Source organism: Falco peregrinus, chromosome 3 (assembly GCF_023634155.1).
Source record: "Falco peregrinus isolate bFalPer1 chromosome 3, bFalPer1.pri, whole genome shotgun sequence".
Classification (NCBI taxonomy): domain Eukaryota; kingdom Metazoa; phylum Chordata; class Aves; order Falconiformes; family Falconidae; genus Falco; species Falco peregrinus.
In genome coordinates, this window is record NC_073723.1 from 55,296,801 (window position 1) to 55,316,457 (window position 19,657).

Here is a 19,657-nt window from a genome sequence, read left to right on the forward strand (position 1 = left end):
CCCATAGTAATTAAGATAACCCCAAAAATCACAAAACAACAAAAACATTTAAGCTTTCCCATTTCCAAAATTTGATTAAATTCCCCAGCACACATTTTTTAAAAAACACTTAAAAATAAATATAAGCAATCATTCCATTTGCGAAGTCCAGATCAGGTGTGTACTAGCAAAGGCACTTGAGAATATGCCACAGTTCCACTGGTTGTTAGCAAGTGCTTAATTGCGCACATAGATGTTTTCCTGCATAAAGATGAACCTTAAAATTGTTTTAGATTCTCTTATGGGGTGGGGTGATAGATCATATTCCCCTCTCCAGATGTGAAATAACAGTCTCTGTCGATGAAAGCACTGCACAAGTACATTTGCGGAAGTTTATAATCTGTCCCATGTTACTTATCAAGTATTCTTAAATTTCATTCCAAAGACAGAGAGATGGAAAATTATTATACCATCTGGAAAAGGTGAGTTTAGTAGTCGCAAATCTAAAGAAAGCCCTGGCCAGGAGAATGGGTCATTTAAAGCATCCTTGCGAAAACCACTTTTGTTCAGCAGCTTACAATGAGACAAAGACAGAAAGAAGGTGTCCTACACTGAATTCATGAGTAAGATAAATGCTTTGCAGAATTCAAACACAGGGTAAAGTATGATTGCTTCCTATTAAGGAAACTATCTGCTTTGGGTCGTGGTTTCCTTAGTAGGAAGCAATGATTTACCATGTGACAGGTTACCACAAAGAAAGTAGTGAGCTATTCTGTATCCTTTGGGAAAAGAATAAGAAGAAAAGGGCATGAAACCAATGAGGGAAAGCCAGATTGGTTATGAGGAAAAGTTTCCTAAAAATAAAGAAAAATGTTCCTGCAAAACCTAATTACTAGAGAGAAAGTAAGCCAAATGCTGGAGAGCATGGTTTAAATACAGTTGAGCTGAGCTGAGCCAAGGGAAATCAGCAGGAAACCTGTGAGATGTGTTAGGATTTTATGATCCTGGGGCTCCGTCATGGTATTCATTTGCACTTTCTTCTACAGCATTTTGCAGCAGTGGAGCCTGAAGGCAGGAAAAATGGCTGTGGGTATGTGACGGGAGGGAAATCCCATCGGCTAGAGAACTTTCTGCATCACCCCTGTTTCCAGAATAGCTCCAAGCCTAGTTCCCGGCGTGATCTGAAACAGTTCTTCCAGTTCTCCTCCTCTTTGAACAGCCCAACATTAGAGGCATGTTTAGTTTTCCCAGTCTACTCTTCCTTTTAGTGTGTAGTTATGCACTTTTGTGTTTGGAAAGCTTGATTTTGTTGTTATGAAGATACAGACTTTAATTGCCCTTTAATTGCCCATGCATGCTGCTGACTCCCAAATCCATCTTGTTTCCCAACCTTAACAAGAGCTTTTAGTATGTGAGGATGTTCCCAGGACGAGGAGCACACATAACTCCAAACAATGATCTGGTTAGGAGGAGGGGTAAAAGAATGAGATCTGCAGCTTTATCCACTCTCCTAGATATCACGCAAAACAGCACCACATGATGGTCAACACCATCAGATACTGCCAACAGATCTAGCTACATTAGCATACTAATTAGACTAAAAGTTTCTAGCTAGAAGAAGATGGTTCACCAAAGCAATCACCATTGTCTCAGAGTAGTATCTTCATCTAAAAACCCAGCTGTGAGAATATTTTTGGCTGAAAACAGGCAATCATAGGCACCTCTTGGTTATGCCCCCTCAAAAGCTATCATTTTTTTCATATGTATCTCAACTATCAGCTACAGGGAAGTGTGTGATGAGCAATGAAATTGCTTCCAAATCTTAGGCTAGCCAGCATGTATTCGGCATCCAGTATGGGATATTTGACCTAATTTTCCATAGACTGCCCCTGTAATAACACCTTGCAGAGGTGCAAAGGCATAGGACAGTACTGACACTTGGCCATATATTACATGATGATCAAACAGTTGGGACTAATGCCTTCACTAGATTTAAAAAAACAAAAAAAAAAAACACAAAAAAACCAAAACCCACAACAAACTGTAGTTCTCATTCTGTCCCTTTCCTACTACATAGTGTCTGGTTGTCAGTCTGCCTTGTCTTTATTCTACTTTCCACCCTCATTTGCCTTAGAATTTCTCAGTAACTTTTTTTTCCTGGCACATATCAATACCATAATGTCATCATTTGCTCAATGTTTGAATCCAGGCTGTCAGAATGGGTTCAAACTATGTCCATTGGTCCTAATAAGCAATGCAAACATTCAACATGTAGTACACCGATGACACTGACTAAGAAAATTCTATACCATTTTATTTCATACAATCCTCCTTTATCTGTGCTTCAGGGCAGCTGCCAGACTGTCATGTCACTGTATTTCTGCTTTTTATTCCAGGTATTTTAGAATAGAAGAGGAACTAGAACACTGGAATCACATATTTAGTGGTATGGTGTCTTGTTTCAACAGATTGTGAATTGCTTTGGAGGCACACTCAGCTTCATGTATCAGTTCATTTCTCTGTCAATTCATATAGACAGCTTGTCAACAGATGTTGAATCAGTGCAGAACTTTCTACCACCAAAGGGGCTGTGGGGAGTAAGAAAATTTTGTTTGTCTCACATTCAGGGGTTGTGTAGAGACCAAAACACAATATCCAGATTTTACTTCTCTGACATTTAGTACTCGTGTAAAAGGTAGTAAAATTGCTCAGAGAGGTGTTGGTGGGGGTTTTTTCAGTCTGCATTATACCTAAGGATGGAAAAAATCTGCTAATGTCCCTTCAGTCAAAATTGAAAGACATGCATGACGATATCCTTCAAGATATGAATGCCTTTAAAGCATTTAAATCAAAAAGTTAAGAAATTCACGATTAAATCTGTGTGAACACCGTGATACTGGTAACAGAAACACCAAAGAAACCATCTCTCAACTAGGCACTCTAGCACTAATAGGCTACCCTTTTCCAGGAGGTGCCATAATCAAGCATTATTTGGCAGAACAAAGACAAGTGTTTCCCCTTCTCTAGAACCAGGTGACGTAGAAATTACAGTGTTATGTAACTTTTACAAACACTGTTCAAAAGACCTGGAAAAACAGACTTCTTTTGGAATTTTCTCATGAAAGTGATGAAGGCTTTCAGAGGACCTTCCTCCCTGCTTTACAAACTCCTTTTCAAAGAAAGCCGTCTGATGCTAGTTAAGGACCTCATTGATTCCTTTGTTGTCTGCTATTCTGTGGCAGGGTAGCAGTCTTCAAATCTCTTTTTTGGACTGAGATGTGACTTTTTGGTGGAAGTGTGACATCCTGATTTTTAGATGGGCTATCCAGGCACAGGACAACTCACATAAGATGAGATCATGAGAAGCCTGTAGTCCAACCTCCAGCACACAACCAGGTCAGCCATTGGGTCAGGCCAGGTTTCTCAGGGTTTTATCCAGTCTTGTCTTGAAAGCCTCCAATTAGAGTCTGCAAAACTGGATATACTTTGATCTAAAATGCAAATGTATCATATAATAGTATGAGAACATACATGCACTTTGCTCTCCCAGTGCTAGGGTGGAGGGAGTAAGAGAAGGAGAGCTAATCTTAACCCTCCCATTTACACCTGTGACTGGAAGCCCTCACCAGCCTTTCAAATATAGAATGAATTCACTGCTTCAGAAAATCAATTTTCAGGATATCCTGAGGCATTTTCTAGTCCTGTGTAGCGCTTGACAGAGTAGTAGCTGCCATTTGAAGCACATTTTAGAATCGGAGTAAGATAAGGCACTAACCTTCAGAAAAAATGCTTGCAGCTTCTGGGGTTTTTGGCCCGTCTTTTGAGACAGCAGCCCATTAGAATAAAATAGCTTCACAGTTAACTCATTGAAGTATATAAGTCGACTTAAAGTTGGGTTTGGTTTTGGAGATTTCTTAAAAACAAAACTTTGTAATAGCTGAAGAACTACACTTTGAATTGCCTAATATTTTTGAATGAGCACACAACTTGCTTAGAAAGGCTTTGATAATTACCCCAGCATGCCAGTTACTAAGTAAATGAATTTTATACTAAGTTGCTAGCAATTTTTTTAAAGAAACAAGCAAATGCCCGGTAGCAATGCTTAGTAGAGGCAAATTTTAGCCTCCAAACTGAGAAAAAGCACATGTTGTAGGTGGTATATTTCTAGCTAATTAGCTGAAAATTAAAAAAGCTCAAGGAAATAAAATGAAACTACTTGCTGAATGGTTTACGCCTTGGAGCAAAAGACACCTTCATAATGATAGAATGCTTTTAATCACCAAAGGTTTGTCTAATTGGCTCTATATTGATATATAACACACAGCACGGAAACTGTGCCAGTGTGGCCCGTCCCAAAATTCACTGCAGTAAATGATAATGGCACTTGGAATGAAATTGCCTAAGCTAAAAAACCCTCTGTAGGTCTAATCCTTCCCTTTGGAAGAGGATCAGGCCAAACAGGCACAGTTTTGTCACAGCTGCTACTTGAATCATGGGGGTTTAATTTTTCTTTAAACGTAAGAATCCCAACTTCTGACTCCTTGAAATGTGTGCATCTGTGTAGGTGGCTGAGCTAGCTTTGCTGTAAACTTTGAAAAATGTCAGATGGAAACCTGGGCTGCATGGAAAATTCAGTAAGAGCAAGAGGGTTTCCTAACAGCTCACTGTAGTGGTACACACTTTCTGTCTCATAGGGGAACGGGCCGAGTGCCAACAGGGGTTTTAGGGCGCTGATGCAGTGCACGCTGGCAGTTCACAAAGGAGCAGTTGCGAGTGCGGGTAGCTGTGACCTATTCTCCACACCAAACTTTCCTCCATGGCTGTCACTGCTAAGCTGAGATGAAAATCTACATAGAAAATGTGCTTAAAAGAGCCTGAATTGGTTTTACTGTAGAGTAAAGGTGGTTTTATCCCAGCGAATTGACCTGCAGGTTTTGGCAGGTTTCAGTTTCAATTCATGTCCTGTTATCTTTCTTCTCTAACTGCACTGACTACTCCTGTTACTGTGAGGAGGCATCACCACATGGCTGAAGTCTCACATGCCTTCAGAAGATGACTCTGCTACATTAACCATTGAGCTGCTTATCTAGCAGAAGTCATAGGAAACATGCAGAAACCTGCCAAGAATAGGGTTTCTGATGCAGGCGCTGGCTCCATACCAGCCTCGCTGACACAGACAGACTGCCGCCACCTTTTCGTAACTCATTTCTTTTTTGCTACATGTCAGGCCTCAGAAGGTGCTGATTACATTTACGTAGTTGTTTAGCTTTCTAATCCAGTGTCTAATTTCACCTGCATGTTGAATTTTTAAACTCGCAAAGATTCTTAAATCCATAGCTGGAACCTGTGGTGGAACAAGTATTATATAAGCTAAATGCATGGTCCGTTGTTGGGTTCTTTTTTATTATTATTAAGTTGAAAAATAAGACTTGGCTTTATCCCAAAGCAATTAATTTATTCCTTTAACTGAAAAAAAAATCATCAAGACATCTGATCTTTTCAGTGTTATATATAACTTTAATCAGTTGATGAGTACAGTCTGAGTAGATCAATCTGAAGAAATATGTTTGCAGCATGTACTTATTGAGTAAAATTAAATCTGCAACACTCAGAAGGTTAATCTGTGTATCCTTATTAGAAGCTTCAGTGACCTTCATTACAATCTTCTGATTGTATTACCTCAGGAAACTAAAATTCAGTAGGCATCTTGTTTTTCTCTAAAATCTCACTGGCCAACAGGGACCAACAGCTCTGTAATTTAAATACGAGGCTGCATTTTTTTGTTAGGGCATATGGTAATCATAGTATCACATGCCTCCCAGGTTGCCTAGATTGGGAAACATGCTTAAGTCTGTGGAACAGCAAACAACTGGCATATTCTGCTGTTAAACCTATTTCGCTTCTTCCTTCATTCCCCCTATCCCTTTCTTTTTCTACTAGGGAGCCAGACAAGCTACAGGTGTGAGGGATAGTCTTTGCACACCAGAAATTCAGAAGTGGATCCATGATTGGCTTTAAAGGAAAAGGAGGGAAAAGTCTGCTCCCTCGGTCTGTACTAAGCTGCTAGCCTCTATAACGAACTGTGACTAGGGAGATCCTTACGTGAAATAAAAGAGAGAAAATTCATAGCACCACGGTGAGGCTGTATGTCCTCACGCAACCCAAACTAAGCAGGAGTGAGATGGCTTAGTGCTTGGATTGGAAATCCAGAGGGAGCACCACTGCACACAGGTCTTGGCTGCCTATGGCTGCTGCAGCTATGGATCCTGGAGTGCTTTCCAATGAACACATGTTATCTCCAAGGTCTAAGCTCTGGTCAGGGTAATTACACTCTGCTTAGTTAAACCCCCTTGGAAATCAGAGCAGCACACAGCTCTCTGCTCTGAAACAGTCTTGAGCTGGTTGGCGATGCTCAGCTTTATGCCAAAGGTGTTTGTGCTTCGCTGGTTGCAGAAGCGATCCCTGTGTGCTGGCTTAAGAGTGCGTGAGATGATTTGAATCCCGTTAGGGTGAAAGATGTCGTAAAAATGTTAATAGAAAGGCCTTATGCCATAAGTGAGCAATGGGGCAGCGACTCAGGGAGCATTTCAGAAGTGTGTGCTGGGGTAATCCTAGGAACACGGCACGGCAGCCAGACGTCCGAAGGGGAGAGAGCCGGGCAGAAACGACCTGAGCACAGCTCTGGGAAGTCAGAACTCCTTTGTGCTTACCCCACCTCCGCCAGACCTAGGGCTGTTTCTCCAAGGACTTCCTTGAAGAAAGGTAAACGAAGCGATGCGGCCGTTAAGGAGGGGTAATGTCACTTATCTACATGGCCTGTCTACTGTGACAATAAGCCGATAGTGATTGCAAGCACATATGAAGTGCTAATAAGCACCAATTAAACATTCTTCTCTGTCATCCCGTTTCCCGTAGACGACAATAAAGTTTCGACGCTGCCTGTTTTAGTAGCTAATTACAGCTCTGAGTTGCCTCTGCCTGGCAGCTTAGATACACATTTATTTGCGAGCAGAGGGAGAGCCTACCTCTGGGTACGTAACAGCAAACTAAACCTGTTAGCAAAGCGCTTAATCCCAGGGGCGCCGGAGGCAGGGACGGAGCGCGGCTCTGCGCGCAGCCACACGGGCTCCGCCGGCAGCGCCGCCCCAGCGCGGGTCGCCCTCACCTGCGCCGCGGGGCCGCGCCGCCCGGCTCCGGGGGTCCCGCGCTGCCGGTCAGGGCCGAGCCCTCCCCAGCCCGCCCCGCTCCAAAGTTTTGCGGTGAAAGTTTGCGTGCCGGCGCCGCGGCGGAGGCGGCTCCCGGGAGCGGCGGGCAGGTGAGGGGCTGCCGCGGGGCCCCCCACCGGGGCCAGCGGGCGGGGGGCTGCCGTGGGGTCGCCTCCCCGGCTCCGCGAGCAGCGGCTGCCCTAGCTGGCGCCCCGCCGGCACCGCCCAGCCCCCGGGCGCCGGGGGTTTCACCGGCGGCGGCGGGAGGCGGCAGCGGAGGCAGCGCGGCCGCCCCGGTACGTTGATGGCGGATCGCCCCGAGGAGGCGGGGGTGGCCCGGGCCGAGCCGCTGCTTCGCCCGGCCCGGCTCTGCGGCGCGTCCGTGGCAGGGGGGCTCCCAGCCCCGGGGGCGGGCGCCGAGGGTCGGCTCCGCTCGCAGAGGGGCTGCGGCTGGGCTGCGGCTCCCGAGCGTCCCAGAAGTTGAGCTGAGGGGGACGCGGAGCCCCCGGCTGCGGCGCCGTGCGAGGCTGCGCTCCGCGCGCCGACCAACTTTTCTGCTGACTCCTCACCACCCCCCGCCCCCCCCCCGCACATATTCCCCCACCGTCACACAACGGGAATCGGGAATTCAGGGCATGTCTCCAAAATAAAAAAAAATGGCTTGTGTTGCCTGTGCATTTTCCAGCAGCGGAGTGAGCGACTGGGGCGGATGGCACGCCTGCTTGGCATGCTGGTAGCACCCCGGTTCACGGCAGGCAATGCACGAGATCGCGTCATTTCACCAACTTAAACGAGGGAAGATCTCGCTTTGACACGGTCCTTTTCAAGAGGGGGAAGAAAGTCTACCTCCAGTCCTGCTAGAAGATTGGGAGCCATCGAGTTGCTGTCTGGTGAGCCCTGTTTCTGTTTAACTGCCCCAAATCCAGGTGACTTCCATGAGGCTGCCCGCAGACCTCCGGCAGTGCTTCAGGCAGGTAAGAGCGCAGCGTGCCAGACCTGGCTGGCTGCTGGGTGCAGTAGGGTCCCCACTCCTGGCTGGGAGCCCTTATGAAAAATAATAACGTTTTTTTTCCTTTTTGAAGCGAGATGCCCTGCAGCTGCAGAACGAGACCTGTGGTCTTGAAAATTCTGGTAAACTGGTGAAGTTCCAAACCCATCACTTTCAGTACTGGAGTGTTTCCTCTGTCCTCTAAGTAAGCAGAACTTTTCATGATGCTCATGTATTAACTTACTCGTGGGTAGGAGAACTCTGTGTTTATCTGTTGTTAACACAAGCATTGCTTTTGTTTGTTTCTTTATAAAGAATAACTGTTATAACTGCAGCTTTAAATTAACCTACAAGTGGCTGAGGGTTGCTCTGTGGATTAAACTACCGTGGTCTGAAGTTTGATAGAATTTATGGTTGAGGAGCTGAACCAGGTAAGTCATTGTATTTGTTGCATGTTCTCAGAAGCAATGCAGGTGCTATGGACTGCTTTCAGTCGTCAGCTAATACAGTTCCTACAGAAAGATTTAATGGCACCAGAAACCAATATATGCTTCTTCACTAAAATGAGTCTTGTTTACATCCATTGCTTCATTAAAAGGAGTTTTTCCTTTGGATGTATATTGACAGGATAATGAGGAACTAGTGACTTCAATTGATTAAAATGGCCAATCAAATGCAAACCATATTTTCTTTGCCACGTTATTAGTTTTGTAGCATACATGTTGTATGCTATAAAGTGCATTAATGACAAAACATAATTGCTATAACAACATTGTGGTCTGCTGTGTAACAAGGCAGAGTGAAGTAGAAAAACGTTAAATATGTGCAACTTGGCGGGGTGGGAAGTTACTTTGTTGATGTTGATGTTTGGAATTTCCTGAATGCTCTTGAAATTTTAAATTTTTGAGCTCTGTTTTTTTAGAGGGGCTTTGTTGTTTCAGGATTTTCAGTGGATGAGTGGAGGATGCTCACTTTGTTTAAAAACCTCCCTCCTTTGACAAGAAATCCATACGTATTTCCTACAAAATATCTCATTAGTTTTGTCGTACGGAACTCTAACAAAATTCTCATAACTTGATTTGCAGAGTTGGTAGTTAGTAATCTTCTGTTATTGCCAGTGATAAAAGTTGGGCAGGCCAGATGGTGTCTTCCATTACACTTTGACACAACCTTTTCATACGCAGCTCTTCAGGTGAGGAAGTTGCCGAGGTGTCAGCAGGAGCGATGTACCGGTGGGCATGGATGCTGGGTATCTCCCTTTATGGCACCAGGCACTGAAATACTGTTTGTCAGGGGGTGAGACAGAAACTCGTTGATACGCTGCCCTGTCTGTACTCAGCTTCTGTAGTGAGGCCTGCCAGATTGTTAACCATTCCCCCTTCCCCCAGTCCCCCAGTAGATTCCTATGGACAAGAAGGTCTATGGTATGGGAATTTTGGTTTGTTTGTTTTGTGTTTTAAAATTACTTTATTTTTTTTATTTGCTCAGCAGCACTGAGTTTGGTTATCTTGATTTGGTTACACACTTAATTCAGAGTTCTGTAATGTAAAGATTTTGACTTCACCATCCATAATACTCAGCATGACTTACTGGAGAGAGAAAATGGCAAATACTGTATGTTTATTCCTAGCAAACACTGGAATAAGCCAGAACAAAGAGTAGCACTGCCTGATATGAGGAACTGTGCAAGCTTTGTTAAGAGCTGGAGCTGTGCCTTGTGCTAGTTGTTGTGAAGCCAGAAAGTTGAGATGTGGACAGTGGAAAGGTGATCCTGGAGGATCACCTACGTGTGAAGTAGGACACAAGCTAACAGATGAGAAGTGAAGGGAGGAGGGGGAGCATTGAAGATATCCTTGCCTCCTTCTGCTGACTGAGCTGAAAGTAGCCTGGACCAGTGTTCAGCAGGACATTCCTCGGTGTGAAGTTTTCTTGCTGTGAAGGCATCATAAAATATAGTGCTTCTTGGGGAAAGAAAGGAAGGAGGGAAGAAAAAAAATACGTGTGGGGTTGAAGTAGCTTTCTATGTCCTTTTTCCCATTTTGCTTTCATTAATTCAGTTGTGTCTAAGGAGATGCTGAGTGGGTGGGAATTTGTGGTAACCCACAGTAATATGAATGCTTTAACCATTGTAAAGAGCATCTGTTTTTTTCATCGGTATTCTGCTGGCTAATCACTCATGTTGATCATCTGGGTTTTTTTCAGGTGAAAGAAAAAAAGGTGGAGGGGAATTTAAAAGGTTTCTAAATAGTTTGAGGCAATCTAATGTTTTCCTTTTATGTTTTTGATTTTGGAACTAGGTGGTGGTGAAGGTAATAGTGGCAAGGAAATCTTAGGTTAGCCAAACATACGGCAAGCAGATGTCACTAGTCTTGTGTGGTCTGGAATAGGAAGAAGCCAGGAATGGTACCTGAGTGCTGGAGGTGCCTCTCCTCAGCTGCAGGTGTATTTGCCTGCCAGGAAAAGAAAGGTGGATGATGTACTGAGATGAGGAAAAGCAGGAGATGCACTCTTCCCCATTTTTGGGTGGCTGTGCTATTTCAGTTGCTTGTGTTGGCCTTGTACAGGAATGTGCCTCTTTGAATTGGACTCAAAACGCAATGGCAAAAATGCAAAGATTTTACAGTAGTGGAATGTGGATGCCTGAAAGTCTTAAATTTGACAACGGTATTAAACAATTTGGCCTCAGAACTGGATGATTGTAAACTTTTCATGTTCCTAAATTTTTGCTGTAAAAAGGTTTGTGGTGTCATCTAAGGCATGTAGTGTTTTTGTCTGCCAGCTTAACTGTTATCCATGATGGATAAGAACAATACGTAGTAATCTCTTTCCAGTACTCTAAAAGACTGGAAATCTTGGGATGCGTGGGTCACTATGACATTTTCTGTGAAGGCATGAGTTGAAAAGGATGGGACATTGGGGTCCATACTTCTAAAAAGATGGAGTGGGAGGCTGGGCTAAAGTGGGAATGAAGTTCAACATGGGCGAGAAGGACATGGCAGTTTCTTGGACTACATTAGTTTCCCTCTGGCAAGCATCCTATCCAGCAAGATGGTCAAGCTGACACCCAGTGGAGCCATGTTGCCCAGGATTGGGAGCAAAAGAAGATTTACAGCTTAACTAGGGATGCTGAACCTCTGTCTGGATACAGCTGATCTCTTTTGAAAATACTTAGGTTGAAAGTAATTGCTTGTTGGCTCTTTGTTCACAGCCACAAGAGAGCATTCATCTTGATTGAAGAATATTTGTAGGTATTTCCTCTTTGCCAGGATGCTAGAGAGTGTTATCCATGACTGTTGCTTTTTACTACTAAAAAAGCAAATTTGTCAGTGTTTTGGGACCATTTTTCAAGTTCTACTAGAAGACTCATAGGCACAGACTTTTTTTTAATGTCGCTATCATTTTTTCATATGTGGGTTACAAATCACTATGTTAAATAAATTAAACTACTTATTCAAGCTGAAAGGCCTTTAAAAATCTTATAAGGTAGCAGAATAGCTTCAGATTTTTGGATGGGTTTGATACATTTAGAGTCTAACCTGTGCTAAAATAGGTAGTTGTGATTAAAACTGCTATTACTGTTGTTTAAAACTAATCTTAAAACTTAGCCAAATTATAAACAAAGAATAAAGTTTCATATAAGTTAAATTTAAATAAACTAATTGCAAGCAGCATGAAAACTCTTGATACGAAGGTAATTGTAGTGGCCATGATGGTGGAGTAAATTTAGTGTGTTTGGTAGTTTTTTTAAAAAAAAATGCACCTTGAACTACTGTTTCTTTTCAGGAACTTCTGCCCACTCAAAACTGAAGCTACCATAGCAGAAAACCATCTGTTTTCTTATTCACAGATTAAATTGCTTGAAATTGTTCCTGATTTTACTGTGCATCTGAAAGGTGATGATGCAGGGCTTGTAGGTGTTGCTGCATGCAACCATGATGGTGCTTGGGCAAGGTCACCTGTATATCCTATGACATCGAGCATCAGGGATGCATGCAATGGCTTGTATTGCTAAAGGAAAAACCATCAGCACTGTTCCTTGGGTAAATCTCTTGTGGGATGTAGTTTGAAACCAGAGTTTCCTTACTTCCTCTGGCAGTAAGGTCCCTTTCCTTCTTTTTGGAGCAGTTTTTAGCTGGATGAGCTTTCTGAATGTTACTGTGCAGGTGTGTAAGCCCTCATGGTGGTGGCAAGAGCTGGGCAGTCAGGGATGATGAGAGCAAGTGGCTGAAGACAGCAGCAGTGTCAGCCCACACGTGTTGGAAATGTTTGCGGAGCTGTGCTGTGAGATACTTTGCTATCAGCATCGTCCATATGGCCTGAGAAGGCTTTTCTTGCCCACTCAGGGACACTGGTTTTTGGAAAGGAGGGCTGAAAATGTGAGAGCTTTGTGTAGTCTGAGGCGGAAACAAGTGACAAAACCACAAAAATGGGCTTATTTGGAAGCATGCCACTATTCATGTGCGTGTCTGCATTGCACGTTTTTTTTATGATGAGAAAGTTATGAAACCCAAACAACTTTTCCAAAAGAAACTGATTCCTGCTTTCTAGTACTTGCAATGTAATTAATTTCTTTCAAAGATACTCATTCAGACCTTCACGTCTTATTTATTTGGTTTCCCCCACTCCCCAATCAAGATGCTGTCAGTGTCCTGTTACGTGAACTGCACAGCTTTGGTCTGGTGGAAAACAGAAGAAGTTTGCATTTGTTGGTCCTTTGACTAATGTTCTTGAAACATTGCTTATGCTGGGAAGCTTCTCTCTCATCAGCGGAGTGCTTTCTGAAGTGCATTTGCTGCAGGACTGAAGTTAGGTGCAAAGGCCTAAGTAAACATTTTAGCATAGATAAGGAAGACTGCAAGTCTGAGAATGCTGAGGGCACTGTAGGAAAAGTTGCAAGTGATAGCAGCTAGTGAGGAGCTGGCTGAAAGGAGGCTCCACGACCCACACCCTCACAAAAGGTATTTCACAGAGAATTCCCCGAGCGTTTTCTTTGGTCTTGCCCAGTCTTTGCTGCTTCCTTCCGGTCCTATGCATCGTCACAACAGCAGCAAATGGGTGCAGGTACATGTATATAACACGTAGGAAATTCCATCTCTGCAGAATCAAGGCAGAAAGAACTAGATGGAATAAAGCACCTCCTCACCATCCTTCTGTGTTCCAGGTTCAAGCCAGACACTTCATGACCCATACAGACATGTACTTCAGACAGAACATCTACATTCTGTTAATGTCTAGCTATCTATCTTGTACAAAACAATTACATATAAAATGATTAATATTTAAACTCAGGTTTACATTTTTTGCGGGCATGTTTGTGCTTCAGCAAAATGTATAGTTTTAATGGCACAGAACTGGAAAAAAACCTTCAAAGTTCTGAGCACAGTTTTTTTGTTCTTGAAACCTTTTGTGTCTTTCTAAGATAGTTACTTTGTTCATTCAACAGCTGCTTTTAATGGGAGTTTCTGCTAAGTTTTGTGTGTATATGTCTTGAGAAACTCAGCAATTACAGGTGTAACAGTGCCGAGTTATTTAAAATACAAACTTATGGAACAGGCAGTACTTGTACCTTTCAGAATAATTGTTAGATACCTGCATTTTATTTTTCGGTTTATTTGGACACTCATGTATGTCAGCTCCTTTCTTTTAACAGATTTCATTCCCAAATATTTTTCAGTAGGCTGCCTTTAAAAGCTTGAGTTTTTCTTTGTATTTTTTGTGGTAGTTACCAGACACTTCTATCAGATATGCCCTTACAAAGGTGTCCATTTATTGTTTTGCAACTCCAGCCAGCAACAAAGTACCATGCAGCTGCTCACATGCTCATTCTCCCCTTCCCTTCCTCCCGTCCCTGGTGGAATGGGGAGGAGAATAGGAAAAAGGTAAAACCCTTGGGTTGAGATAAGAACAGTTTGACAATTGAAATAAAGTAAAATAATAATAACAACAACAATTTATATATATATATACATATATATATATAATAACAATAATAAATGAAAAGGAGAGGGGAGAGAGAGGAATAAAACCCAAGGGTAAAAAACCAAGAGATGCTCGATACAGTTGCTCACCACCTGCTGACCAATGCCCAGCCAGTCCCCGAGCAGCGATTGGTGCCTCCTGGCCAACTGCCCCCAGTTTATATACTGAGCAGGATGTTCCCATGGTATGGAATATCCCTTTGGCTAGTTCTGGTCAGCTGTCCTGGCTCTGCTTCCTGCTGGCTTCTTGTGCATCTGCTCACTGGCAGAGCATGGAAACTTGAAAAGTGCTTGACTTAGGGTAAGCACTACTTCACAACAACTGAAACATCAGTGTGTTATCAACATTATTCCCATATTAAATCAAAAACACAGCACTGTACCATCTACTAAGAAGAAAGCTACCTCTATCCAGGTGAAAACAAAACACCATTCTGTTGAATTTTAGCATTTTTTCTTTTGTTGTGCAGGCCAGTTCAACAGCTGCTCTTTAGCTTCTGAGTGAAGTGCTTTCTAAGTGAACATGTTCTGATTCAGGCTAAGGAGCTGGCTTTTTTATGATCTGCAGTGTTTTCTATGTTCTGTTTTTATAAACTGAATTTTGTGGCACTTTGTGGCAGGTGCAGGGTATCAGGTAAATTACTTCATTTTTTCTGGGCCCTCTGCTGTGCAAGGAAGTAATCTTTTTGATAAAGTTTTACATTTCATCTCATTTACATTGAACTTAGTGTCAAGAATTGGGTTCTTGACAAATCCTTCCTGTGTTGCAAAATAGCTGAGCAAAACCACGGTCCATTAATTCCCTTTGTGTTGCATTACTGATATCGTCTTAACTGACGTTCCCTAACCCTGCAAAATTCAACTTTCACTCATGTTTGAGGGTAAACATCAGAGTATGACTGCCCAAAGCGTAGCCTGAACCAATGCTGAGGGACTGCAAGCAGAGATGTTGTGTTGTGGGGGTGACTGGAGGTAACCTTCCTCAGGCTTGCAGGGTTGCACGGTCCAGAAGGAGAGGTGCTGGGCTGCCCATCACAGGGGACTGGTAGCACCAGGGTGCAACCCAAACACCTTGGGGGACCTCCAGTTGCTGCTGTAGCTTCTCAGCTGTGATGGTTGGTGGGCAGTGGTGTACTGGTGTGACACCTGGGCATCTCCTTTGGGGTCCCACCTCCCTCAATTACAGCAAAGGGCAATATTTGGCAGCGTGGAGGTTGAATGGTCTCTGCAGCCACTTCAAGAAACACTTCTGCTTGGAATTTGTCCAGGGGCAGAAGGATTGTCGGGTTGTCAAGATTGTGGACAGAAATCTTAAGTGCTGAAAGTAATAGCTTGTAAAAGCTCCAGCTTGTATATAGTATGCTGTTTACACAGTCTCTGGTGAAGGATAAAAATGTAACATGAGAACTAGCTCCATCTCTTGTTATTCCAGGTCCGTGTCTCAGGGGAAGATTCTACAGAAGATGCAGGCATGCTGAAAACTTCAGAAAAGTGAGCCATGCATCATTCTGAAAGCTGAAAAGTAGCCCCCTGGTAGGGTCATGAACCTAATACAAGTCTTTGTGTCTGTACTGATGTTTGGGGTAGCTGGTCTACTCCTCTTCATGTATCTGCAAGCTTGGATTGAAGAACAACACACAGGTACAGTAGGTTTTCTTCTTCTTTTTTTTTTTTTTTTTTTTTTTTAATCGCATCCATTATTTAAAAGATGAGTAAAGTCTGTTGAATATATGTGGATAGTTGGGGGGGAGGCCCCCTGTCTGGCAGTAGAAGGACACTGAAAACAGATATGTTTCAATTGCTACACTTCATAAGCATTAAGAAATTTGAGCAGCATGAAAAGATGTCCCCAGCTACCTAATTGTATTGTATCAGCTTCACTTCCAAAGGCAAGTATTGCAGAATCATATTGTGTATGTGTGAAGCCATGCAAGTCCAGTTTAGAAATAATTCTGTATGATGATTTTCTGTGGGTTTTGTACATTATATTTGGTGTGGCAAAGCAATTTTTGGAGAATTACTGCTAGGCCTTGTAGACAAAAGTGGTCTTTTGAGCAACGATGCCCATGTGGAATCATCCTGTTCCTTTGTTGTTGTTGTTGTTGTTGAGATAGAGTTAGATACTGGACTTACAAGACTTCTTTTATGTAGCATCAGGGTCGTGTTGCTAGTTTGGGTACATCTGTGTTAGCACTGGCTCAGGATTACACTTGAGCACTTGAGTTGAATTTTTAGTGGTCCCCTTTTACAGTATTTTAGTTTGCGCCACAGATTGATCTACATTCCTTTATGGATGAAACGAAACCAGGCTATTTACCTCAACCTCTAATGGATGCTCAGTTCACAGGACCAGTCTAGAGCTAGTCTGAAGTGATGCCCCCACCCTCCCCGAATGTGTATAGGGTGGATGTCAGTAAGGTCCGTAACACCCACCCACTGTTTTGCTCTGAAGATCTACTTCTGTTGTGCCATGTTACTTGAAGGCATATCAGTGATTTTAGTTGAATACATGTTTTGTCGTGGTGTTTTGGTTTTCTTTGCTTGTTTGTTTTCTAGGGTGTTTCCCCCCCCCCCCCCCCCCCCCCCTTAACGATACAGAATGTTCCCAACTTGTTAAGAAGTCCTGACTTTTATGGCCTCTTGTCTCTATTGCTCAGCTTCCATTTCCTCTGTAAAACTCTTTATAGTATGTTGAAGAAATAGATCTGTAAAACCACATTAGTCTTCTGGCTTTATTGATCTGTGTGTTTGTTCCGTATGAGCTGCTAGGGTCTGCTATGTTTTAGAGAGCCCTGGTGAGGGGGTGAATCTGGTGCACCATTCCTGCAGTTCTTTCACAATGGCCTCAAGGATTTTTTTCAACTAAGTGTAATGTTCACAGCATTAATTTCAGCTTGTTAATGTTTCTGGGCTGGTCCAAGGTGTTTACAAGGTTGTATTAACAAAACTGTTAGAAGAGGTAGTCCAGACTCCCTTCAGAAAGGTTCTCTTGTAATCTGCTGTTGACACAAGGGTGCTGGCAGAAACCGAGAGGTTGGAGGAGTCTTCCTTAATCTCTACTGTTGTCAGGAATGTTAAGGGCAGATATCTTTGCTTTCAAGGTAGTTCAGGAATGTAGATGGTGACTGTAGATTATTGATTTATTTACTTGCTGACATTCTTCACATTCCTTGCATCTTTTCTTGTGCTGTAATTAACCTTTCTTTCCTTGCAGTGCTCCTTGTTGCTATTTCTCACCATGTTTTTTCCACTCCTTTCTTTCGTCTGTATCTATCTACCATTAAAAAGAAACAGGAAAAATATAATAAAAGGGGAATTAGAATGTACTCTATTCTTTTGGGTAACCAGATGCTTTCTTTGGGGTTCTTTGATGTATTGCCATAATCTTCAGGAGAGAGGCTTCTCCTTGTACACATAAGTCATTTCCATGTGAAAAATTTCCATAATAAAATGGAAGCTATCAGAGAATAATAGAGTGGTTAGTGAGCTTAAAGTGTGACTGCTGTTTTGAGTGCCCTGAATTTTGGCATTCTCTATAGTCATTAGGTCATGCACATCAGAAAGAGCATGGTGAAAAATCATTGTTTGGTGTCTGCTCTAGCCTCTGCTTTTTCCAATTTAAAATGTAGAGCACCATTCTTTTTTATTTCAAACACCTGTATATCCTCTAAACCTTCTGCAGCTCAGTTCTCTAATGTTCCCCCCTTTATGCTGCTTAGGAGTTGATACGAAATAACCCATATTTGCATATTTGCAATACCCATAACTAAACTGATGTATATTTTGTACTTTTTTTTTTTTTTCCCCTCCCCTTGTCTGCTGTGTTTTTCATTTTGCCATGCTTTGTACACTGTGGCTTTTTTGGGGATGAGCTGTGTCTCGAGAATCCCAAATTGACAAGTATCTTTACAGGATTTTATGTGCTTCTTTAATCCTATCACTAGTCACACAGCTGTAAGACAGCTAGTTTTAATCTGCAAGTGGCTGAGCATGTGATTTGATGTTCTATTAAGAAATGGAAAGTGCGCCTTGTGCTTCTCAACTTCGGTCCTGTGAGCCTGCAGAGACAAGTGTTTGTTGTAGGCAGAACTATTTTTATCTTCCACGGTGCCCTACTCAAGACCTACATCATTGGCATTTGCATTTTGTTGCTGAAGGATGCAAAGCTGGATGTGTTTGCGTTGAGGAAAGTAGTTTTGCACCAGTGAGGTGCTGCTGCTTACCACCCCATTCCTCTGAATAACTGACTTGGAGCCTTTATAAATCACAATCACTGGAAGAGATAGTGTGTTTTACTTGATTGTTGTTTGTAATGTTCATGCTTATTTCTCAGGCTCTCCTAGCTGTGCTGTGAATGATTCCCAATCAGCTGTAGATTTTGTGGGGAATCAGAATTTTGTATGGTAATTTACAATTTCCTTGTTAGTGTTTGTCCTGCTATATTAAAGTCAGACCATTTTTCTTCACATGCACCATCCTCAGTGCCACCTTTTCTCTTTATAGCTGTTCATAATTTTTCGCACTAGACTTAATGCCACTTTTCTTTCCTAGTTTGACCCCTCTCCATCTTTTTGGCTTTCTTCTTTCTGCTTGCTCTTCGCATCTCAGAAATCTCGACTGTGATTTGATTCCTTCGTTTGTCTTATTTTCCACTAGACTTGGTCTTATGTGAGCATTTTTTTTTTCTGATTTACTTTTGCAAACTTTCCTCATCATTCAAATTTATCCAGCCCAGGAACACCTTCCCTAATCCTTCATCCTGTCTCACTACTTCAGATGCTCCCGCAGGCTCAGCAGCTGGATGCACCTCTCAGCGCAGCCATGTCTTCTGCTCCCTCCCATTGTGCTTGGACTCTACAGATTACTTCTAGCCACGTTCATCATCCCTATACCTTAGAAAAGAGAAAATTTTTCATTTAGAGATGCCTAAAAAACCGCTGCTGGCTACATGGTGGGCCTCTTGAATGGCTTTTCAGAGATATTAGCAGGCTGAGAGAACAGGCGAGTTTCTTTGTTTGGCTCTGTGCATGGAGTGTATAAAGACAGAATGATATATCCTTACTTAGATGTAGCAAAGCCCTTCTGTTGGGTGTCTTCAGTTCACCTCAGTAGACCAGCAGGGAATGGACTTGTCAAGAATAGTCCAACATGAGTGTCAGCACATACAGACTTCATCTGGCTGAAAACTTCACTGATATCAACATTGATCATGTCATATATATGGAGCACTTCAAGTTCTTCATATATAAATATATGCACTTATATATAAATTCTTATACATAAATGAAGCTTGATGTGAATTGAACTAAATCCTACAGCTTTACTTGACAGTTCTTCATACAGTCTTGCATTCTTCAGTGAAAGCATTAAATATTATGGCACTGATCAATAAGTGCTTACTATTTATGACATGCTTAGTAATTTCTAGCACTGTTAATCTTATATAGGGGAAGCAAACTGCTGGGTCTTCCGAGCTGAGTTTTGTATGAGGATGTTGAGTTTTATAC

At 42.6% G+C, this 19,657-nt stretch overlaps 1 protein-coding gene across 2 annotated transcripts in view; it reads left to right on the top strand.

The window, feature by feature from the left end:
- Positions 1–7,875: 7,875 nt before the first annotated feature.
- Positions 7,876–19,657, top strand: part of CHST9 (carbohydrate sulfotransferase 9) — a 96,712-nt gene continuing 84,930 nt past the window's right edge. The window contains exons 1-3 of one of the 2 annotated variants that reach the window (XM_005243271.3): positions 7,876–8,158; positions 8,267–8,377; positions 15,583–15,791. In XM_005243271.3, the coding sequence (XP_005243328.2) occupies positions 15,692–15,791 (100 nt within the window). In that variant the 5' untranslated portion in view covers positions 7,876–8,158; positions 8,267–8,377; positions 15,583–15,691. The remainder of the gene's footprint in view (positions 8,159–8,266; positions 8,378–15,582; positions 15,792–19,657) is intronic. The other variant, XM_027795192.2, reaches the window with a different exon arrangement.